We start from the raw sequence: 17065 nt of genomic DNA, 5'->3' as shown, positions 1-17065 counted from the left end.
AAAAACTTACCAGGATGGCACATATGAAAATGATTTCAGACTTTTTGGTTTAATATAGTTTGCTGTCACGTCTCCTCTCCAGGGTGGGTCCTTTCTGTAATTGTTCAGGGAGTGGTTCAGCTGCAGACATCAACCAGTGCAAAGCAAAGGAAACAGATGAACCTTGTTCCGGACGCGGAGAATGTCAGGAGTGTGGAACCTGCATATGCTACAACCCGAATCAGTTTGAAGGACCCTACTGCGAGTATGACAAGACCCAGTGCCAAAGGCATGCAGGTTTCCTCTGCAATGGTACGCCAGACTGTGATGTTTTGTGACTCTTGCCACTGCAAACTAAGAATAATGGATGTAGTCACGGTGATGTCACTTGACTTTGTCATTTTGTGTATTTTACCCTAGAAATTATCGGCTTGGCGATAATTGGCGATTTTTAGACAGCCTCAAGTGGCCACTAGGGGAACTGCAGATTTTTGACACTTTCATGTTAGCTTATTTTTTCAGTCAGAAGTCAAAGGGACATTTAGCAGATAAAGACTCAAGTAAATTGTAATTGTGTTTGTTTGCTGGGTTTGTTAGCTTTGTCACCTTGATAATATTGATAATAGCGATCTTATTTTCCAGCAGTGTTACTTCCAAAACTCTCTAAATGTACAAAAATGTTACATCTCATTCTTTCCTCTCTCATCAGACCGTGGCTCTTGCGTTAAGGGTCAGTGTGCGTGCACTGAGGGCTGGACAGGAAATGCTTGCGAGTGTCCTACGAGCAGCCAGACCTGTCTGGACAGCAAAGGGGTGAGCAGAGCCATTTATATTTGTTAATTATATTGAATTATCATGTATCTTTAAATATAAGAAGCGCATGACTGTGTCCTTGTGTGTGCCAGGTTATCTGCGGTGGTCGAGGTAAATGTGTATGCGGCCGGTGTGAATGTTCAGACTCTGGGATGGAGTTGACTTCAACCTGTGAGCCAAATTTCCAGGTGGGTGGATAAGTAGATATGTAAATACTTTTTAGCCTCAGTTAACATCTGAGTGGTCTTGCTTGAGTTTCTCTTCGTGTGTTCGTAACTTTTCTAGGCTCAGCTAGGTGTGTGTGAGGGCACGAGGAGTTGTGTCCAGTGTCAGGCCTGGAAGACGGGAGAGATGAAGGAAACAGAGAAGTGTGACAAGTGTCCGTTCAAAGTCATCATGGTGGACGAACTGAAAAAAAGTAAAAACCTACAAATTAACTTAAACAATGATTATCAGCTAGGACACTTTTAGCAGTAATAACACACGCTTAATGATCATGATTTGCGTTTTCAGAGGAGGAAGTGTATGAGTCATGCAGTTTCCGTGATGAGGACGATGACTGCACGTACCACTACACCGTTGACAACGCGAAAGATTCAGAAAAGACAGATTTGGAGGTTCAGGTGCTCAAGAAGAAGGGTGAGTGTTTGTATTTTACATCTGCTCTGTGCTCTTGTGACAACAGCTTATGGGTTATAATATGTGATTGCTGAATGTGGAGGAATCCTACATGATCACACAAATTTCTTTAATTTCAAAGTTCTTGTCATGAGTGTGATAAGAGTAGCTTGGAGAAAATTAACTGCAGGTGTAGTGTGTCGTGTGCAGAGATGGTGTGTACTGTACTGTAATCTAATTACTTTTTTCAAGTAACGAGTAAAGTAAGGGATTACTATTGCAAAAACGGTAATTAGATTAGCGTTACTTTCCCGTAGGAACGCTGCGTTACTGCGTTACTAAAACCGTGATTTTTTGCGATAATGTCTCACGACAGTGACGTAAGCGAGTGCACCGTTAGCGACAACAGCTGTGTGCAGATCAACAATGAATCACATATCGATTGTGGGAGAGAGTATGAGCGTGCAGTGTTTAAAGCGTGGAAGTACTGACCTTACTTTGAGTTTGATTCCATAAAAAGTGACAAAAACATTAGTGTCCATCGTGCGTGGGAAGAAAACTTCTTTTTACAGCGAAAACCCCCCGTAAACTTCCAAGCAAGCGCCGAGTGCGCTACGACGTAATGGGAAATTCACAGAGAAACTCGCGGATTCTTCAACTGACCGCGGCACACCTGCACCAGGGTAACCCTCCGCCTACCCTACGCCTGCTTTACAGGTGAAAATAGAGCAACAGGACCGCTGAGTCTTTGACTTTATTTATTTTCTGCTGTGTTTTACTTGCATCTATTTGAAAGAGTGAGTGTAAACACAAAAAATATTTTATTTTATGTGCTGGAATGTGCAGAAAATAGGTTTAAATGTTAAACTAATTTATTCAAGTCAGAGAATGGTGCATATAATTACATTTTTACTTGATGCATAAAGTTAAAAGATTAAAACTAATAAAACAAGTTTTAAAAAGAGACTTTTCCATTTGATTACATTTTGTATGATGGATTATGCAGAAAAAGTAGAATTGGGCTGAAACATCTATCACTTTATCACCTATCCAGGTTGTAAATTGTGTTTTTAAAAAGTAACTAAGTAATTAATTACTTTTGAAAATAAGTAATCAGTAAAGTAACGGGATTACTTTTTTGGGAAAGTAATCAGTAATTAGTTACTGATTACTTTTTTCAAGTAACTTGACCAACACTGGTCGTGTGTTGTAATCTTAGTAATAGTAAATAATAATGGATTGGATTTATATAGCACTTTTCAAGGCACCCAAAGCGCTTTACAATACCACTATTCATTCACTCTCACATTCACACACTGGTGGAGGCAGCTACAGTTGTAGCCACAGCTGCCCTGGGGCAGACTGACAGAAGCGAGGCTGCCATATCGCGCCATCGGCCCCTCTGGCCAACACCAGTAGGCAAGTAGGGTAAAGTGTCTTGCCCAAGGACACAACGACCAGGACAGAGAGCCCAGGGATCGAACCGGTGCCCTTCCGGTTACAGATGCGATTCCCAACCCCCTGAGCCACAGTCGCCTAATAACTTCAACCTAATAATAACCTTAGGATTAATTGTTCTTTAACTTTATGCGCTCTTTATTTAGGCAAACGTATTTAACGACACTAAGAAGTGCAGTGAATCTTATCAGGCTTGAAAAAATGAACCTCATACACACCACCAGCTCTTCTGGTAAAACACCGAGGCTCCGGGACGCAAACTCCAGAGTGTCCCGGATCTGCCCCAAAGGCCTCCTTCCTGAAACCCCCAGTAGGCAAGCTAGTGAGTTACCTGAATGACAACTAGCACCTTTTGATGTAGCGAAGTAGTGGCTTTGGCACTGAGCGTGTCCCAATTGCCCAAGCTCTTAACCCTGTCTCAAAGTGAAAACCATGTACAACCTTCAGAGGAAGCAACTCCTGTTTTACCTCTCCTGGATTGCAGTCACTATGGCCCCACCAATGCAGCGAGCCAGATAAGGTCCTTTCTTAAAAAAAAGAGGGTTAATCACAGTTAGCAGTTGGATAGAACTTCCTCCAGTATGTTACGGCGAATGAGCTCTGAGCCCTGGAGTAGATGGCTTCACTCCACACTTTGTAATCCAGTCTTGATGTTAAGAAATAAAGATTTTCAGCAGTATTCTGTGACTGCTCATAAACAGATATCCATAACTGTTTTCAACAAAAGATTTAATGATATCACACAGAGTTTAGAACAACAAAGCTGCAGCTCTAGCAGCTGTGCTTTCTATGATTTTGTTTCCAACTTTATCAATTTCTCCTGACGACTCTTCAGACTGCCCCCCTGGGAGCCTCTTGTGGTTGCTTCCCCTCATCCTGTTCCTCTTGTTGCTGTTGGCTCTTCTGCTGCTTTGCTGCTGGAAGTATTGCGCCTGCTGCAAGGCCTGCTTTCAGGTAATAAACACTCACATTTGGAACTGTAAATAATTAATTTTTTATATAAGTCACAGGGGAGGTAATGGTTTCTGTCTTTTCTCAACACAGAGCTGTCTGGCTCTGCTGCCTTGCTGTAGGAGAGGTAAGATGTTTATCATGTTGTATATTATTCATCATTTCCAGCAGGGGTTTGTGTTGAAGGTGAGCGACCTCATGTTGAATTCTATTTTCAGGCCGCATGGTTGGATTCAAAGAAGATGAATATTTGCTCCGTCAGTCTCTGCTTACCTCAGACCATCTTGACACACCGATGGTGAGGACCGGTCCACCCAAAGGTACCGATGTGGTTCGCTGGAAGGTTACAGACAATGTCCACCGTGGATCCAATCACCCCCAGGCTCTAATAAAGCCAAACCCTAAAGAGACCAGTGAGTTCTTTCAAAAGCAGAAACATTGAAGAAAAAGTCAAATGGAGTTTTGGAGTAAAAAAAACTTTTACACACATTTTGTCTTTGTTTTCAACTTTTGTAGTCCCATTCCCGATCTCACTTCGACTGAACAGGCTCTTCTCTGAGAGCCTGACACACCCCGATTCCAGAGAGGGTGACCAGCTCCGCAAGGAAGTTGCAGATAATGTGAGTCTTTTGGATTGTTTGTGGGCATGTATCAGTGTAGGAACAGTTTCACTTAGCTGTTTGTTTTTCCATTTAGCTAAATGAGTTGTACAAGCAAATTCCTGGGGCGCAGAAGGTGCAGAAGACCTCCTTCAGGTAAGATGGACTAAATGTCCAGTAACACCAAAATATGTGTGCTTTTTTGTCATCAAAGCTGGAAACAAATGGTTGATTTTCTCAGTAATTGTTGCTTTTTCTTTGCCCTTGCAGAACACAGAGAAATGCTGGAAAAAGGTATCATTAATATTGTAATAATGCAAGAAAACGGTACAGGTTTTGTCTTCTTAGGGAACCTAAGGTGATTCATGTCTAACTTCTCTGGCCCTGCTGTGCTCTTTAGGCAGGACTACACCATCATGGACACCGTCTTGTCTGCTCCTCGCAGCAGCTACCCAGATATCGTCAAACTTACTGAAAAGAACGTCCAGTCTGGAAACTTCCACGACCTGAAAGTGGTGCCGGGCTACTACACAGTAGCTACAGATAGAGGTGTGTGTTATTTGTGTGCCCAAATGGTTAAAATGGATCTTTTGTTTGCAGCAAAGCCAAGCTATACTCTTATTACTGCCTGCCATAAATCTGCTCTTCTTCTGCAGAGGCTGCTGGAGCCATAGAGTTCCAAGAAGGTGTGGAATCAGTAGACGTCCATGTGCCGCTCTTTGTCAAAGATGAAGACGATGACAAGAAACAGCTGCTGGTGGAGGCTGTAGATGTGCCTTTGGGGATTGCAGAGATTGGAAAACGTTTGGTTAACATCACCATCATCAAAGAGCACGGTGAGGAATGTTGAGTTAAAGTTCGAGAGGCCCTGTGGTTTGAACAGTGTTTGATGTTTGATTGTATAAACTGATTCTTTCCTCTGTTCCTCCACCAGCCACCAGTGTCTTTTCATTCCTCCAGCCGTCTTACACCTACAGCAGGAAGGATGGAGTGGCCAACATCCCAGTCAGCAGAGAGATCATTGAGGATGGACGCACACAAGTCGCATACCGCTCACGAGACCTCACTGCCAAAGATAAGAAGGTGAGCTGCTGCGTACTGGTAGCATGTGCGGCTTTTTATGTATGATATGGATGGGACTGAAAAATGAAGCCAACATGGCCACATTAAGGTGTCTCCGAAAAGTGAGTAAGCACTCACAGACGTCCATGTTAAGACATCAACACGTTTACAGTCCGAAAACTGTATCATCTCTACAACTTGTTAATAACAGTTGTACACTGGGTAAGTGTTTTATAACTCATCCATTTGGATGCTGTTGGGACTTCAAATTCAAAAAGATTTTATTTTATTTTTATTTATGTACCAAAGGTGGATTAAGCTTGTTAACCATCATCCAAATATGGTCACGATTACCTCTAAAAATCCAAGGACGTGACCAAAACACTAAATGTATTATTTTCAGCCAGATTTAGAAAGCAGGGGTCTCCAACTCCAGCCCTCGAGAGCTACTGTCCTGCAGCTTTTAGATGCATCCTTGTTCCAACACACCTGAATCAAATGAACGGCTTTGCCACACTTGAGGTAATTCGCGCATTTGATTCAGCTTGCTGGAGTAGCTGACACTAAAAGCTGCAGGACAGCAGCTCTCGAGGACTAGAGTTGGAGACCCCTACTTTAGAGCGTTTACAGGCTTGTGCCAACTTCTAATCACAGTCAGCGTGTGTGGTATAGGTCAGTGGGTTTTCCACATTACCAAACGGTTCCTCCATAATGTATTTCAGGACTACTTGACTGTAGAAGGAGACCTGACCTATGGTCCAGGTGAGACTCAGAAGATAGTTCCTGTTCGTCTCCTGGAGCTGAGTGAGAAAGATGGTCTACTAGAAGACAAACAGGTCAAACAGTTTGTCATGGACCTCAGTAATCCAAGGCAGGGTGCCAAGCTGGGACGCTACCCGAGAACCACTGTTACCATCGCAGACCTGCCAGGTAAATGGATGCACAAGTGTTCTGATCACAGCCTTGATTCTAAGAGAAGAATTGATCGCTAAAGTTGCTCCTCTTTCCCACATTATCGCTCTTTATCACACAGAACCCAGTGTGATGGCGTTCAAGAAGGGCACCCAGAACTTCACCACAACAGATCCAACCTACATCATTCCAGTGGTCCGCACTCGCAGCCCCGAGACCCCTGCCACAGTGAAATGGCGCACCAAGAAGGCCCAGCGCTTTGAGTTATCTGGCCCTCTGAAGTTTTCTCCCGGAGAGACAGAAAAGAACATTGTGATTGATCCAAAAGCCTACCCCGGACCCATCCAGCCTGAGACCTTCCAGCTTGAGCTATTTGACCCAAGTACCAACGCTTCTATTGGAGACAAGAAGACCACCGTTGTCAATGTCACAGATGGAGGTAAGTGTGTTGAGGTGATGTTGAGTGAACTGTTAGTTCCACAAACACATTCATCCAAAGATTTACTGAAATGGCATTTGAGAAGTTTCAATCATTGTGAAACAGAATTACTGCAAGTTTGTTTATCTGGTAATTCCTTCCGATCCCCACAGTTCCAAGATCTCCTGAAATAGCACAGATGGTACAGAAGGGCTTCATAAACAGGAAAGCTGCCTCACCTGGTGGTCACCTCCTCTCCCCAGAAAACCCTAAGGCTGTAGCAACTGGACCCAGAAGCATCCGCCTCAACTGGGAACCTCCACCTGGTAACCCCATGGGGTACAAGGTACGCGAAATATCGCTGATAAGGCCTTGAAACAATATTTATCAAACTCACTGACTCCTAATCGGCCGTTCACACTGCAGAAGCGAACAAATTTCTTTAAATCACGCTTGATTTTTCTGATTGTTATGCAAGAAAAAAACAGGTCTCACCAACCACATCACTTCATTTGGCAGCTTTTTTTTAGGACAGATTTTCTGCAAATCACGCACGACTTTCAGTCAAGTTCAAAAAAATTCAGGATTTCATTTTTTCGCAACGCGCTCGGTGTGTAGAGGGCTTTAGTTTAAGAGCTGAATCCCATCAAGAAGATTTTTGGAATATTTATCAAGTCAGTGTTTTCTTTTAGGTCAAGTATTGGATCTATGGTGATCCAGAGAAAGATGCCCAGGTCTTAGATGTGAAGACTCCACATGCTGACTTGACCAACCTGTATCCCTACTGTGACTATGAGATGCGAGTGTGTGCCTACAATTCAGTGGGAGATGGCTACGATACTGACGTCGTCGCCTGTCAAACACTGGAGGATGGTAATTACTGTAAACCCAGTCAATTTCTGTTAAATGCAACTTCTTTTTTTAACATTAAAGCCCAGATTCCTCCAGCTTATAGCTAATAAGGATGTTACGATACAATTTACCCCCCACGTTAGAGCTAGTTTGTTTGGAACAACCTGTCTCAAGGCTAAATTTAAACTCACAAATGGCTGCTGTGGCATTTTCCCGTAGTGCCCGGAGAACCTGGTCGTTTGGCCTTCAATGTCATCAGTCCAACTGTCACTCAGCTCAGCTGGGCAGAGCCTGCAGAGACCAACGGCAACATTACGGCTTACGAGGTCATCTACACGCCCATCGATGACGATATGAGTAAGAGACCCGCTCGTAAAACACAAAAGTTCTCCACATGCGCTGGGAGCGCCAAAGTTTGATTCTATCCTGTTGCTTCTCGCAGAGCCAGTAGGACCAGCTAAGAAAGTGAAGATCGACAATCCTAAAAAGCGAATGCTGTTGATCGAGAACCTCCAGAATGCACAAACCTATCAGTACAAGGTCCGTGCCAAGAACAGCGTGGGCTGGGGTCCCTTTAGAGATGCAACCATCAACTTGGCATCGCAGCCAGCCAGACCGCTGTCCAGTAAGTCTGTGACAAAGACTTCCCCAGAGCGCTCAGCCTCCATGAAAAATCATTTACCCCTTTCTTTTTCTTTCTGCCCCCAGTTCCCATCATTCCAGATGTCCCCATTGTGGATGCCGAGGCGGGAGATGAGTATGACGGCTACCTGATGTACAGCAACGAGGTGCTGAAGTCACCTGTAGGCTCCAAGACACCCAGTGTGTCTGGTGACGGTGGGTATCCAGAGCCAAAAGCACAACCTCCTCTTAAGAGCTGATAGTGTCAGAGAACGAGCTGTGACTGTAACGTGGATCCAGTGATTTCAATTCATACTCTTGATGCTCCGAGGCATCGTGTGTTAGGCAACGTGTTCTTTATGCAAAATATGCTGGCCCTTCTGAAAGAGAAGGAACATACATACTTTTCCTTTTTTGGGTTCTTTCTAATTTTTTCAGGTTTTTAGTATAAAACGTCTGAAACCATAAAAAAGACCCACCAGAGCTCTGAGACTTTGTGTTATTCTCAAGGCTCTGTCATGCTTTTTTGATACCACTTCCATCTGGCGGCCTTTTCCTACAGGCAGCGCTCCAGTCAAGCAGCAGCAAAAGTCTGCTTCCACTGCATCCGCAGAAATATGCAGTAGATGTCTCTGTGATCACAAACCAACATGTCTTCAGTCTGCTGTCACTCTCCTGCTTTTTGCAGCCATTGTGTTGCTCTCATTTTTCTCCAGTAGTGCTAAAGTTGCTACTCACTTCCGAGATAGTTTCCTCTTAAGCGATATATAATCACATCTACAGTACATGCATGCAGTTTGTCTTGTAAAGTACTCTATAGCAAAACAAACAAACCCACCCTTGGCCTGCTTGCTTCTCCACTGTAACCACCAAATCAAGGCTGGAAATATGTCAAGTTGGTGGGGTCCAACCTGGATCTCCGTAAGGTGTCGTGGAAAAGGCGAGTGGATGTCATCCCCAGTCGGCTCAGCACAGACACAGAGACGAGCTCAGATGAGACCCCCAACCCCAGCTACACCAAAACACCCCTGCCAGGTGAAGACCACTCCATCCGACCCCGCAGATAGGCAGCCGGCATGCCAGCTGTTACGCACGGCCAGTCATGCTCCCAGCAAGGCAACAACGTTTCTCTCTGCTTTCGTGGTTTAACTCATACTCAAATGTTACCACTTGTCCTTAGTCGGCACCTGCCCCATCTATCCTGCCCAGAGACGAGCACTGGCATCAACTGCTGCACCTCCAGTTGATGATCGGGTCTATTCCCTTTGTGTCCCACTGGGGAGGTTGTGATCTGGAGGCAGCTTGCCTGTGGTATAAAGCTGTATTACAAGCTTAGTTAGTGTGCAGAAGCACAGAATAAACAGGCTTTTTGGGGGGTTTATTAATTAAAATACAGTTTCATCTCTGCGGGGCACTTTTCTCGCAGCTGTTTTTGCTTTTATTTTCGAATGTGCTTTTACATACGCGGCTCGGTTATTCACATTGAGGAGGCTGCTAGTATTTGATATGTTTTCTGCACATTAGGCAACAGCATTTACAGTTTTGCTTCTGTAGATGAAGACATGCTCACTTCTCTACTTGCTTATAGAGAAAGTACTTTAGTTTCATCATGGGATACTTTATCCACAGGTCAATGAAATATCTCAATATTAACTACATTAATTTGGAATGGCTAAACTTTAAGACTAATAATATTTCTTATCAGCCTAAGTGGAGTGTTGTAACACTAAGAAGTTATGTGTACCAACATGCCGAGATTATATAATAACTGTGTTTGGTAGTGTGTGTTAGCTTCCTAGCCTTTAACCCGAGTTCTATTTTGCTGTTTTATTTCTGTGATTTTTATGTTTTTTATTTTTACTAACCAGCTTAAACAAAATCAGTAAAATCTCTATGCTGTAAAAAAAATTTCCCCCTCCTTTGAGCCCTCTATCTTCTGACTGGCTCTTCCTTACCTGGCTTCCCCAAGTTGTTGTACACCTGGATACTCACTGGTGTTGCAATACAATGACCATATAAGGAAATCTGCGCCATCTCCGAGTTTGGCTCACATCGATTATTTGTACATACTGTGACATTATTTGTTACTTTGGCCATGTTTAAGGTGAGCGTCCTTTAAAATATGACACTATGACCTGCTGCAATACAAGTAAGCATAACATGTGATTTGCTTGGAGAAAAATACAGTCTTCTAGCAATAAAAAAGAAGTGATTTCAGCTTGATTGAATGAAAAGGTGCGGTTGTAGTGTTCACTGCCCTATTGCACATAAGCGGGACTGAAACTGTTGCTGCTTTACTCTCCGCGTTCTGGCTGAGGCTGCTTCCCATCAGTGGCACTGAGAGTGAATGAACGCTTTAAATGTTGCAGATTGTGTACTGTGTTATTAACAACCCCGGCTCTCGCTGTCGTGCATCACAGATTATATGAACGGGAAGTGGGAACAGAATTTCCTTTTCCCCGGAGGGTCAGGAACACGTAACCTGTCAGCATCGTCCTCCCCCATGTCCACTCTGAGCTCAAACTACAGAGGGGCGGGTGGCTCCTATACCACGGAAACAACCACCACCTACTTGTCTGGGCCAGGTATGATGGGAGGGTGGGAGCAGCGCTGAGAAAAAGTAAAGTAAAACTTCATAACGCCGCATGTCTTTATCCTTCATCTGTCTCTCCTTCCATGCAGGAGGCTCTCGCAGACAGGATTTGATCTGTGGTGTCCACACCTCTGACGTTATCCTGAGGAAGCGTTCGGAGAACCGAGGCTACATGGAAGAAAACATCCGTGATTCTATCGTCATGGGGGACCTGTCAAGCAAATTCCCGGATCTTGGTAAGTTTTCACCGAGGTTTGAATTAATTTAGAGAAATTGAGAATGAGAATTATTTCTGTTCTTCTGGCCACGAGAGACGCTTTTCTATTTTTTTGGAGTGCAACCGTCAAGATGCCTCGGCAGGTAAACTATGCAAGCGCATGAGCCCATTGGTTTGGACATCTGTTAGCAGGGTTGGGGCTGTTGGCTGCACAGCAGGAGCTAAGCTGACTATCGCTGTTTCTCCCTCCCTCCCCTCATTTCTATTCCACTTCTTTCTTCTTCCCTCCTTATGCGCTTTTCCTCCCCCTTCTGTTTTGCTTCCATCATTTTCTTTACCTCCTGGTGTCCTGCTCCCCTCTACCCCTCCCTCCTTTCCCCTGCTCAATGCGCCATCAGGTGGGTTCGGCTACACTGGGATGCAGAGCAGCTCTCAGAGTCACTTCAGCTACAGCCTGTCTCAGGGCTCGAGGGCCAGGAATCAGTCTTCAGACGTCAACGAAGCCTTGTATAGTCTGGACAGGGTTCTCCATGGTAAGTCTGCAGCATACAAGCATGGAAGCACTGGAAGGGTTTGCTGGGTGTGATGCATAAAGCACCCCTCTGCAGTCTTCGCTGCTTCTTTAAACGTGTGGAACTTTGCCTCGCTCTGAGATCCGATGTTCTAACAACTAGAAATCCCTTTTGTTTTAGATTAACACAATATTTCATTCATGTATACACATCACATCATTATTTCAAGGGGAACACACTCATAAAACAGACTTGATGCTAGCAATTGATATCATAAATTCAATCACCAGCCTCACCGACAAAGGGAATCGAGACCTTAGATTTTCATACAAACTGACTCCTTGTTGCAATCAGAGTAGTCGCCTCCTGCTGGCCGTTAGAAAGAATTGTGCCTTGGCATCACTTTTTTCAGACTTAGCAGGGATGCTAATAGTCAAACACATTACAGTTTTGCTTTTTATTGAATTTATTCATTTGCTTAACAGCTAGACTTTCTCCCACCCCAACCTGTCACGGCAGATGGCCCCGCCCCTCCCTGAGCCTGGTTCTGCTGGATGTTTCTTCCTGTTAAAAGGGAGTTTTTCCTTCCCACTTTTGCCAAAGTGCTTGCTCATAAGGGGTCATATGACTGTTGGGTTTTTCTCTGTATGTATTATTATAGGGTCTACCTTATAATATAAAGCACCTTGAGGTGACTGTTGTTGTGATTTGGTGCTTGAATTAGTTTCAGGAGTTGGTGGAGATGAATATTGTCTTTATTATATTTTTCTTGTAGCCAAAACCACCAAAACTCGTATGCCATAAAAGGTCTGTGAGGGAATTTGATGTTAAATACAGTTTATCCTGCTGCCTTTAATCGCAGTGCTATTAGGACTACGCAAGAGCTGTAATGTATAATGCAATATATAATCTGTGACCGTCTTAAAATCAGTTCCATCGCTGGAAAGCACTCAGAGTAATGGAGATAAACGGCTTTGTGAAATTAGAAAAGTCATTTAAATCTAATCTGTCCCCTCTCTGATCTGAAGACGCACCACACATCTGTTAGGATGCTCATGTTTTTGTGTGTTATCTCTCAGATGCACGACTCGCCCCCGGCATTCCAGACACCCCGAGCAGACTGGTGTTTTCTGCACTGGGACCAACGGCCCTCAAAGTCAGCTGGCAGGAGCCCCACTGTGAGAAAGACATCCTCGCATACTGCGTCCTCTACCAGCTCCTCAACGGAGGTAAGTGCAAGGAGCACAACGTTAATGTGGAAGAGCGAGAACAGGATGTGCGTGTATTCACTTCCTGTTTATGGAGGCAGTTGACATCTTCTCCGATGGTGATGCTGACCACGCTCTGCTCCCTGTAGGTGAGATGAAGCGTATCAACGTGACAAACCCGGCAGAGAACTCGGTGATCATCCAGGACCTGCTGCCAAATCACTCCTACCTGTTTAAGGTGAAGGCTCAGAGCCAGGAGGGCTGGGGTCCGGAAAGAGAGGGCGTCATCACCATCGAGTCTGCTGTCGACCCCAAGAGCCCCCTCAGCCCTGTGCCAGGTGCTCATTCACTTATCAGTCCACAAAAACAACGTCTGCTTATCTTAACAAAGGCACTCGATCTAATATTTCTCCTTCCTCATGCTGTCGCTTGTCACTTCTTCCTCCAGGTTCGCCTTTCACTCTTAGCACTCCCAGCGCTCCAGGACCTCTGGTGTTCACAGCTCTGAGTCCTGATTCGCTGCAGCTCAGCTGGGAGAAACCACGCAAGCCCAACGGAGAAATCCTGGGATATGTAGTCACCTGCGAACAGCTGCATGGCGGAGGTGAGGCTTTCTGCACAAAGGTCACTTGCTGTAAAGCTGTTACATTTTAAATTGTGTGAATTTGGTTTGACCTCTGTTTCCTGTTTCCTGCAGGTGATATGCGTTCCTTCCAGGTGAACAGCGATGGCGCTGAAACCAGTCTGACCGTTCCCAACCTGACTGAGAACATGCCCTACAAGTTTAAGGTCCAGGCTCGAACCACACAGGGCTTCGGTCCGGAGAGGGAGGGCATCATCACCATTGAATCTCAGGATGGAAGTAAGATAAAGCCCGTACTGACAGATTGGCGTCTGATTTTAATTTTAAAAATACAACAAAAAAACTCCCAGCGGTTGTTGCTAGAAGCTGAAATAGACAAAAAGCTGATCCCCTCGGAGGGATGAGCGTAAATGTCAGTCTCTTTGTCTGTATTGGAGTGCAGGGCAGCTTCTGTCCAGAGTTGACATTTTAGACTGAGGCTATGCAAGAGCAAACATTTTGGAGTTATGTAACAGGAATATGCTCGATGAATTTTAAAGCTGGTACCAAAAAAGATCCATCTTCTGGGAACCTCTGGGGTAATTTATGATCCTCTCAGTCAAGGAGAAATATTGGCATGACTGTGGCGCAGCAAAGGTGCAGAAGTCTCTGTAATCCATCAAGAATTAATAGAAATTTGTCCAGCGGTTCTTACTTTTAGCATAAATTGACAGAAATGATCATTTCCATGAGTTAATATGCATTTTTAAATGTTAAAAACTTAGATTCAACATTAAGAAAACAAGCTTTTGTTGTGCTGCTTTGCACAATAGTCATTGAGTTAAATCTGAAGATTGACAGGTGCTTGTTGACCTCAGGGTTCCGCTTACAGATAGGGAACCTTACATGACACCCAAAAGAGGAACGCGATCCAGCCCACTGGAAGGCTTTACAAAAAAACCTCCCATCATTAAAGGTACCGTTGAGGTCACCAAATGTCGTCTTTATGGGGGAATGAGTTACAGGGCGTCCACACAGGAAGCAGTTGGCTAGTTGCACATCTTGTTGTGCTCGATGGTTAGCTAGAGGACATTGTAGAGTCAGATTGCCTAGATAACTTTCTGAGGTGTTCATTGTTTTTGGCTTTAGTCGCTCACCTTGAAGTTGCAGCGTTATTTTGGTAGCTGTTCGAAGTCACTGACGGTCTCTTCAGAGCAGAGCAGCGGTAACTGTCAGATTTGATCAGCATTTTCTGTTTGGCGATCAATATGTGGATGTCCTTATTTGAGGAACTAAAAGTAGATCCTGATTTGGGTTATTTTAAAATATAAGCTGAAACTGTTTTTAAAGAGGCGTGCTCTTCTTTGTACTACTGTTTTGGGCGCCATTTACATTTTTCTGTCTACATTTTCTGGGGTTTGAGGTTTGCGTGTGCTCCTGGGTTTTATGAATTTTTACACAGTGTAAATACCTGTATTTCAAAAAAAGTTATATGTCTTATGTTGAGGAGATATCAGCTAGGTTGATCCTAGAGTTGGGCTTTGCTTTTGTGTAATATCACTTTATACCACAAGATGGTGCTGTTAATTATTATAACCTTTATTTAACCAGGCAAGCCATTAAGATAACATTTTTGTTCATAAAGGCAGCCAGCCAAAGCATAACACCTCCTGATATGTCAGAAATTAAACAACAGTGCACATTTCAGCTACATTTCAACACCACTTGTAGAATGCTGCCCCCTGGTGGTGAAGGTTTGGTTAAAATACCTTTAAAAGCTCATGTAGGATGAAGCATTGCAAATTAGCTTAAGCTTATATGATAATGTATTGCTCAACGCATTTCTGTCACTCCTTCTTGGAGATAACAGACTTCTCATCCATCTGTTTTTGTCCTTCCTTGCCTGTAGGTGCTTTGTCCCAGCACAGCAGCCAGTCGATGACACGGCGGGAGGTTTTCCACATGCCAACGGAAGTCAGCACACGAACTAACATCTCCCACACCGTGCTCGACGACCCCTTCTTCTCAGGTACAAAAATAATAAACTAAGCTTCATTTCTCTTCTTTTTAAAATAGGATGTGTTCACTGACTGTTATGTACCACTGTCTGTCCAACAGATGGGATGATGATGACTACGCAGCACACAGAGACTAGCGGCATGGTGACTCGTCAGATCACCAAGGAGGTGGTTCAGAGGGGCGTCATGGGAGCAACTACTGTCACAAAGAAGATGTTTTATGAATCTTAAAGGGCGCGTTTGACAAACTGGCATCCAAATGTTCGACATAATGAGAAATTATATTTGATAATCTCTTTTAAAAAGAGTCGACTTCACAGTGCTGAGAGTGTTTTTGTATATGTGCGAGGGGGTGTAGCTTTCACTTTGCAACCAAAATTACATTCCACATAAGAACTCGTGTCTGTTACAATCTGCCGTCATTTTCTTCTATAAGTTCAGTTTGTTTTAGCATATCCATACGTACCAAATATCAAGCTAGGTCTATGAACTCACTTTGTGTTGCACATTTCCTGCTAACGAGGAAAAAGCCTGATTCTCTACTGCAGGCACATGATCAAAAATATACAGGATGTAACATGTTTTTGTATCTCATACATTTGAATTAAGTTGGTATTTTTCATGCTTAAAGTTTTTCTTCTCCCCGTGTGTTTAGCATTTTAAGAAGTTTTTGACAGTAAGATATGTGTACGGTCGTCCTGAGTTACAAAACAGATGCACACACAAAAAAAGAACAAGAAAATAAAACCATTTCACTTTGCCTAAAAATTTTGGGACACCATTTTTTAAATGGAAGGAGTCCTAGTCCTTGAAACAGCGGAAGATATTGCAGTTATTAGGGAATATTTTCACAAAGGATATTTACCATTCAAACCCTGAAATCAAGAATTAGGCCTGAGCATAGAGGCATGAGGAAATCTGCATTTGTAAGAAAGCAAGGTGCTCCCTATAGACAGTAAAATAGTATTTGTTGCATTTAAGAGTGGTAAGGATTTTTAACTATCCATACTGCCTGTTGCCTGTTGTTTTTTGCTTTATTTTGTATTTTGCGTCTTCAGGCCCCCGTACAAATGTGTGTAAAGACAGAAAGATTGTATTTGCTTCTACTGCAAGTGCTACTATGTTTGGCTTTATATTTTCTTTGAAAATGCTTTTGTGAAACATTTTTGAGGGAAGCTCCTTGGTAGGAAAATGGATAAGTGGATAAACGTCTCACCAAAAAACATTTTCAGTAGTTTTCCTGTTCTTTCGATCAATTATGTATGTCTTACTTTTTAACAGTTGAACTTTTATTATTTTATTTTTCAACTATTTTATTGCACATAATAAAGATTTGAAAGGATTTTGTGCTGGCTGATGGTTTGTGCAAACTTGTGCAAAAATAAGCGAACCAAAAATAATACAAATAATAATACAAATGCAAAACATTTGCGGGGGTTAAAACGTGACTGTAGGTTATGCTAAGAGTTTGGAATTTATCTGTGACAGTTCAACTTTGAGATAAGAAGCTTAGGAATGTTTCAGTGCTGGGGTGTCCACCTCCAGCGCCGGTGTCCTGCAGGTTTAGATCTCACCCTGGGTCAACACACCTGAATCAAATGCTTAATTCATTACCAGGCCTCTGGAGAACTTCAAGACGAGGTGACGTGTCTAAAATCTGCAGGACACCGGC

General features: G+C 43.5%; 1 protein-coding gene across 1 annotated transcript in view; it reads left to right on the top strand.

Moving 5' to 3' along the window:
• The window catches only part of itgb4 (integrin, beta 4), a 25018-nt gene extending 8283 nt beyond the window's left edge, over positions 1-16735 (top strand). The window contains exons 14-41 of the mRNA XM_013913495.1: positions 689-792; positions 885-980; positions 1078-1210; positions 1306-1431; positions 3704-3822; positions 3913-3946; positions 4038-4232; positions 4336-4439; positions 4516-4574; positions 4689-4712; positions 4819-4967; positions 5075-5254; positions 5353-5501; positions 6203-6410; positions 6514-6831; positions 6984-7156; positions 7503-7683; positions 7882-8019; positions 8105-8287; positions 8371-8499; positions 10704-10868; positions 10966-11112; positions 12685-12834; positions 12963-13151; positions 13262-13417; positions 13511-13675; positions 15285-15404; positions 15494-16735. Of these exons, the coding sequence (XP_013768949.1) occupies positions 689-792; positions 885-980; positions 1078-1210; positions 1306-1431; positions 3704-3822; positions 3913-3946; positions 4038-4232; positions 4336-4439; positions 4516-4574; positions 4689-4712; positions 4819-4967; positions 5075-5254; positions 5353-5501; positions 6203-6410; positions 6514-6831; positions 6984-7156; positions 7503-7683; positions 7882-8019; positions 8105-8287; positions 8371-8499; positions 10704-10868; positions 10966-11112; positions 12685-12834; positions 12963-13151; positions 13262-13417; positions 13511-13675; positions 15285-15404; positions 15494-15624 (4025 nt within the window). The 3' untranslated portion in view covers positions 15625-16735. The remainder of the gene's footprint in view (positions 1-688; positions 793-884; positions 981-1077; positions 1211-1305; positions 1432-3703; positions 3823-3912; positions 3947-4037; positions 4233-4335; positions 4440-4515; positions 4575-4688; positions 4713-4818; positions 4968-5074; positions 5255-5352; positions 5502-6202; positions 6411-6513; positions 6832-6983; positions 7157-7502; positions 7684-7881; positions 8020-8104; positions 8288-8370; positions 8500-10703; positions 10869-10965; positions 11113-12684; positions 12835-12962; positions 13152-13261; positions 13418-13510; positions 13676-15284; positions 15405-15493) is intronic.
• The last annotated feature ends 330 nt before the right edge of the window (positions 16736-17065 follow it).

This window comes from Pundamilia nyererei, unplaced genomic scaffold (assembly GCF_000239375.1).
Source record: "Pundamilia nyererei isolate P.nyererei 1_Seehausen unplaced genomic scaffold, PunNye1.0 scaffold00005, whole genome shotgun sequence".
Classification (NCBI taxonomy): domain Eukaryota; kingdom Metazoa; phylum Chordata; class Actinopteri; order Cichliformes; family Cichlidae; genus Pundamilia; species Pundamilia nyererei.
The sequence above is the reverse complement of the archived record's forward strand: the minus strand, read 5'-3'. Positions and strand labels throughout refer to the sequence as shown.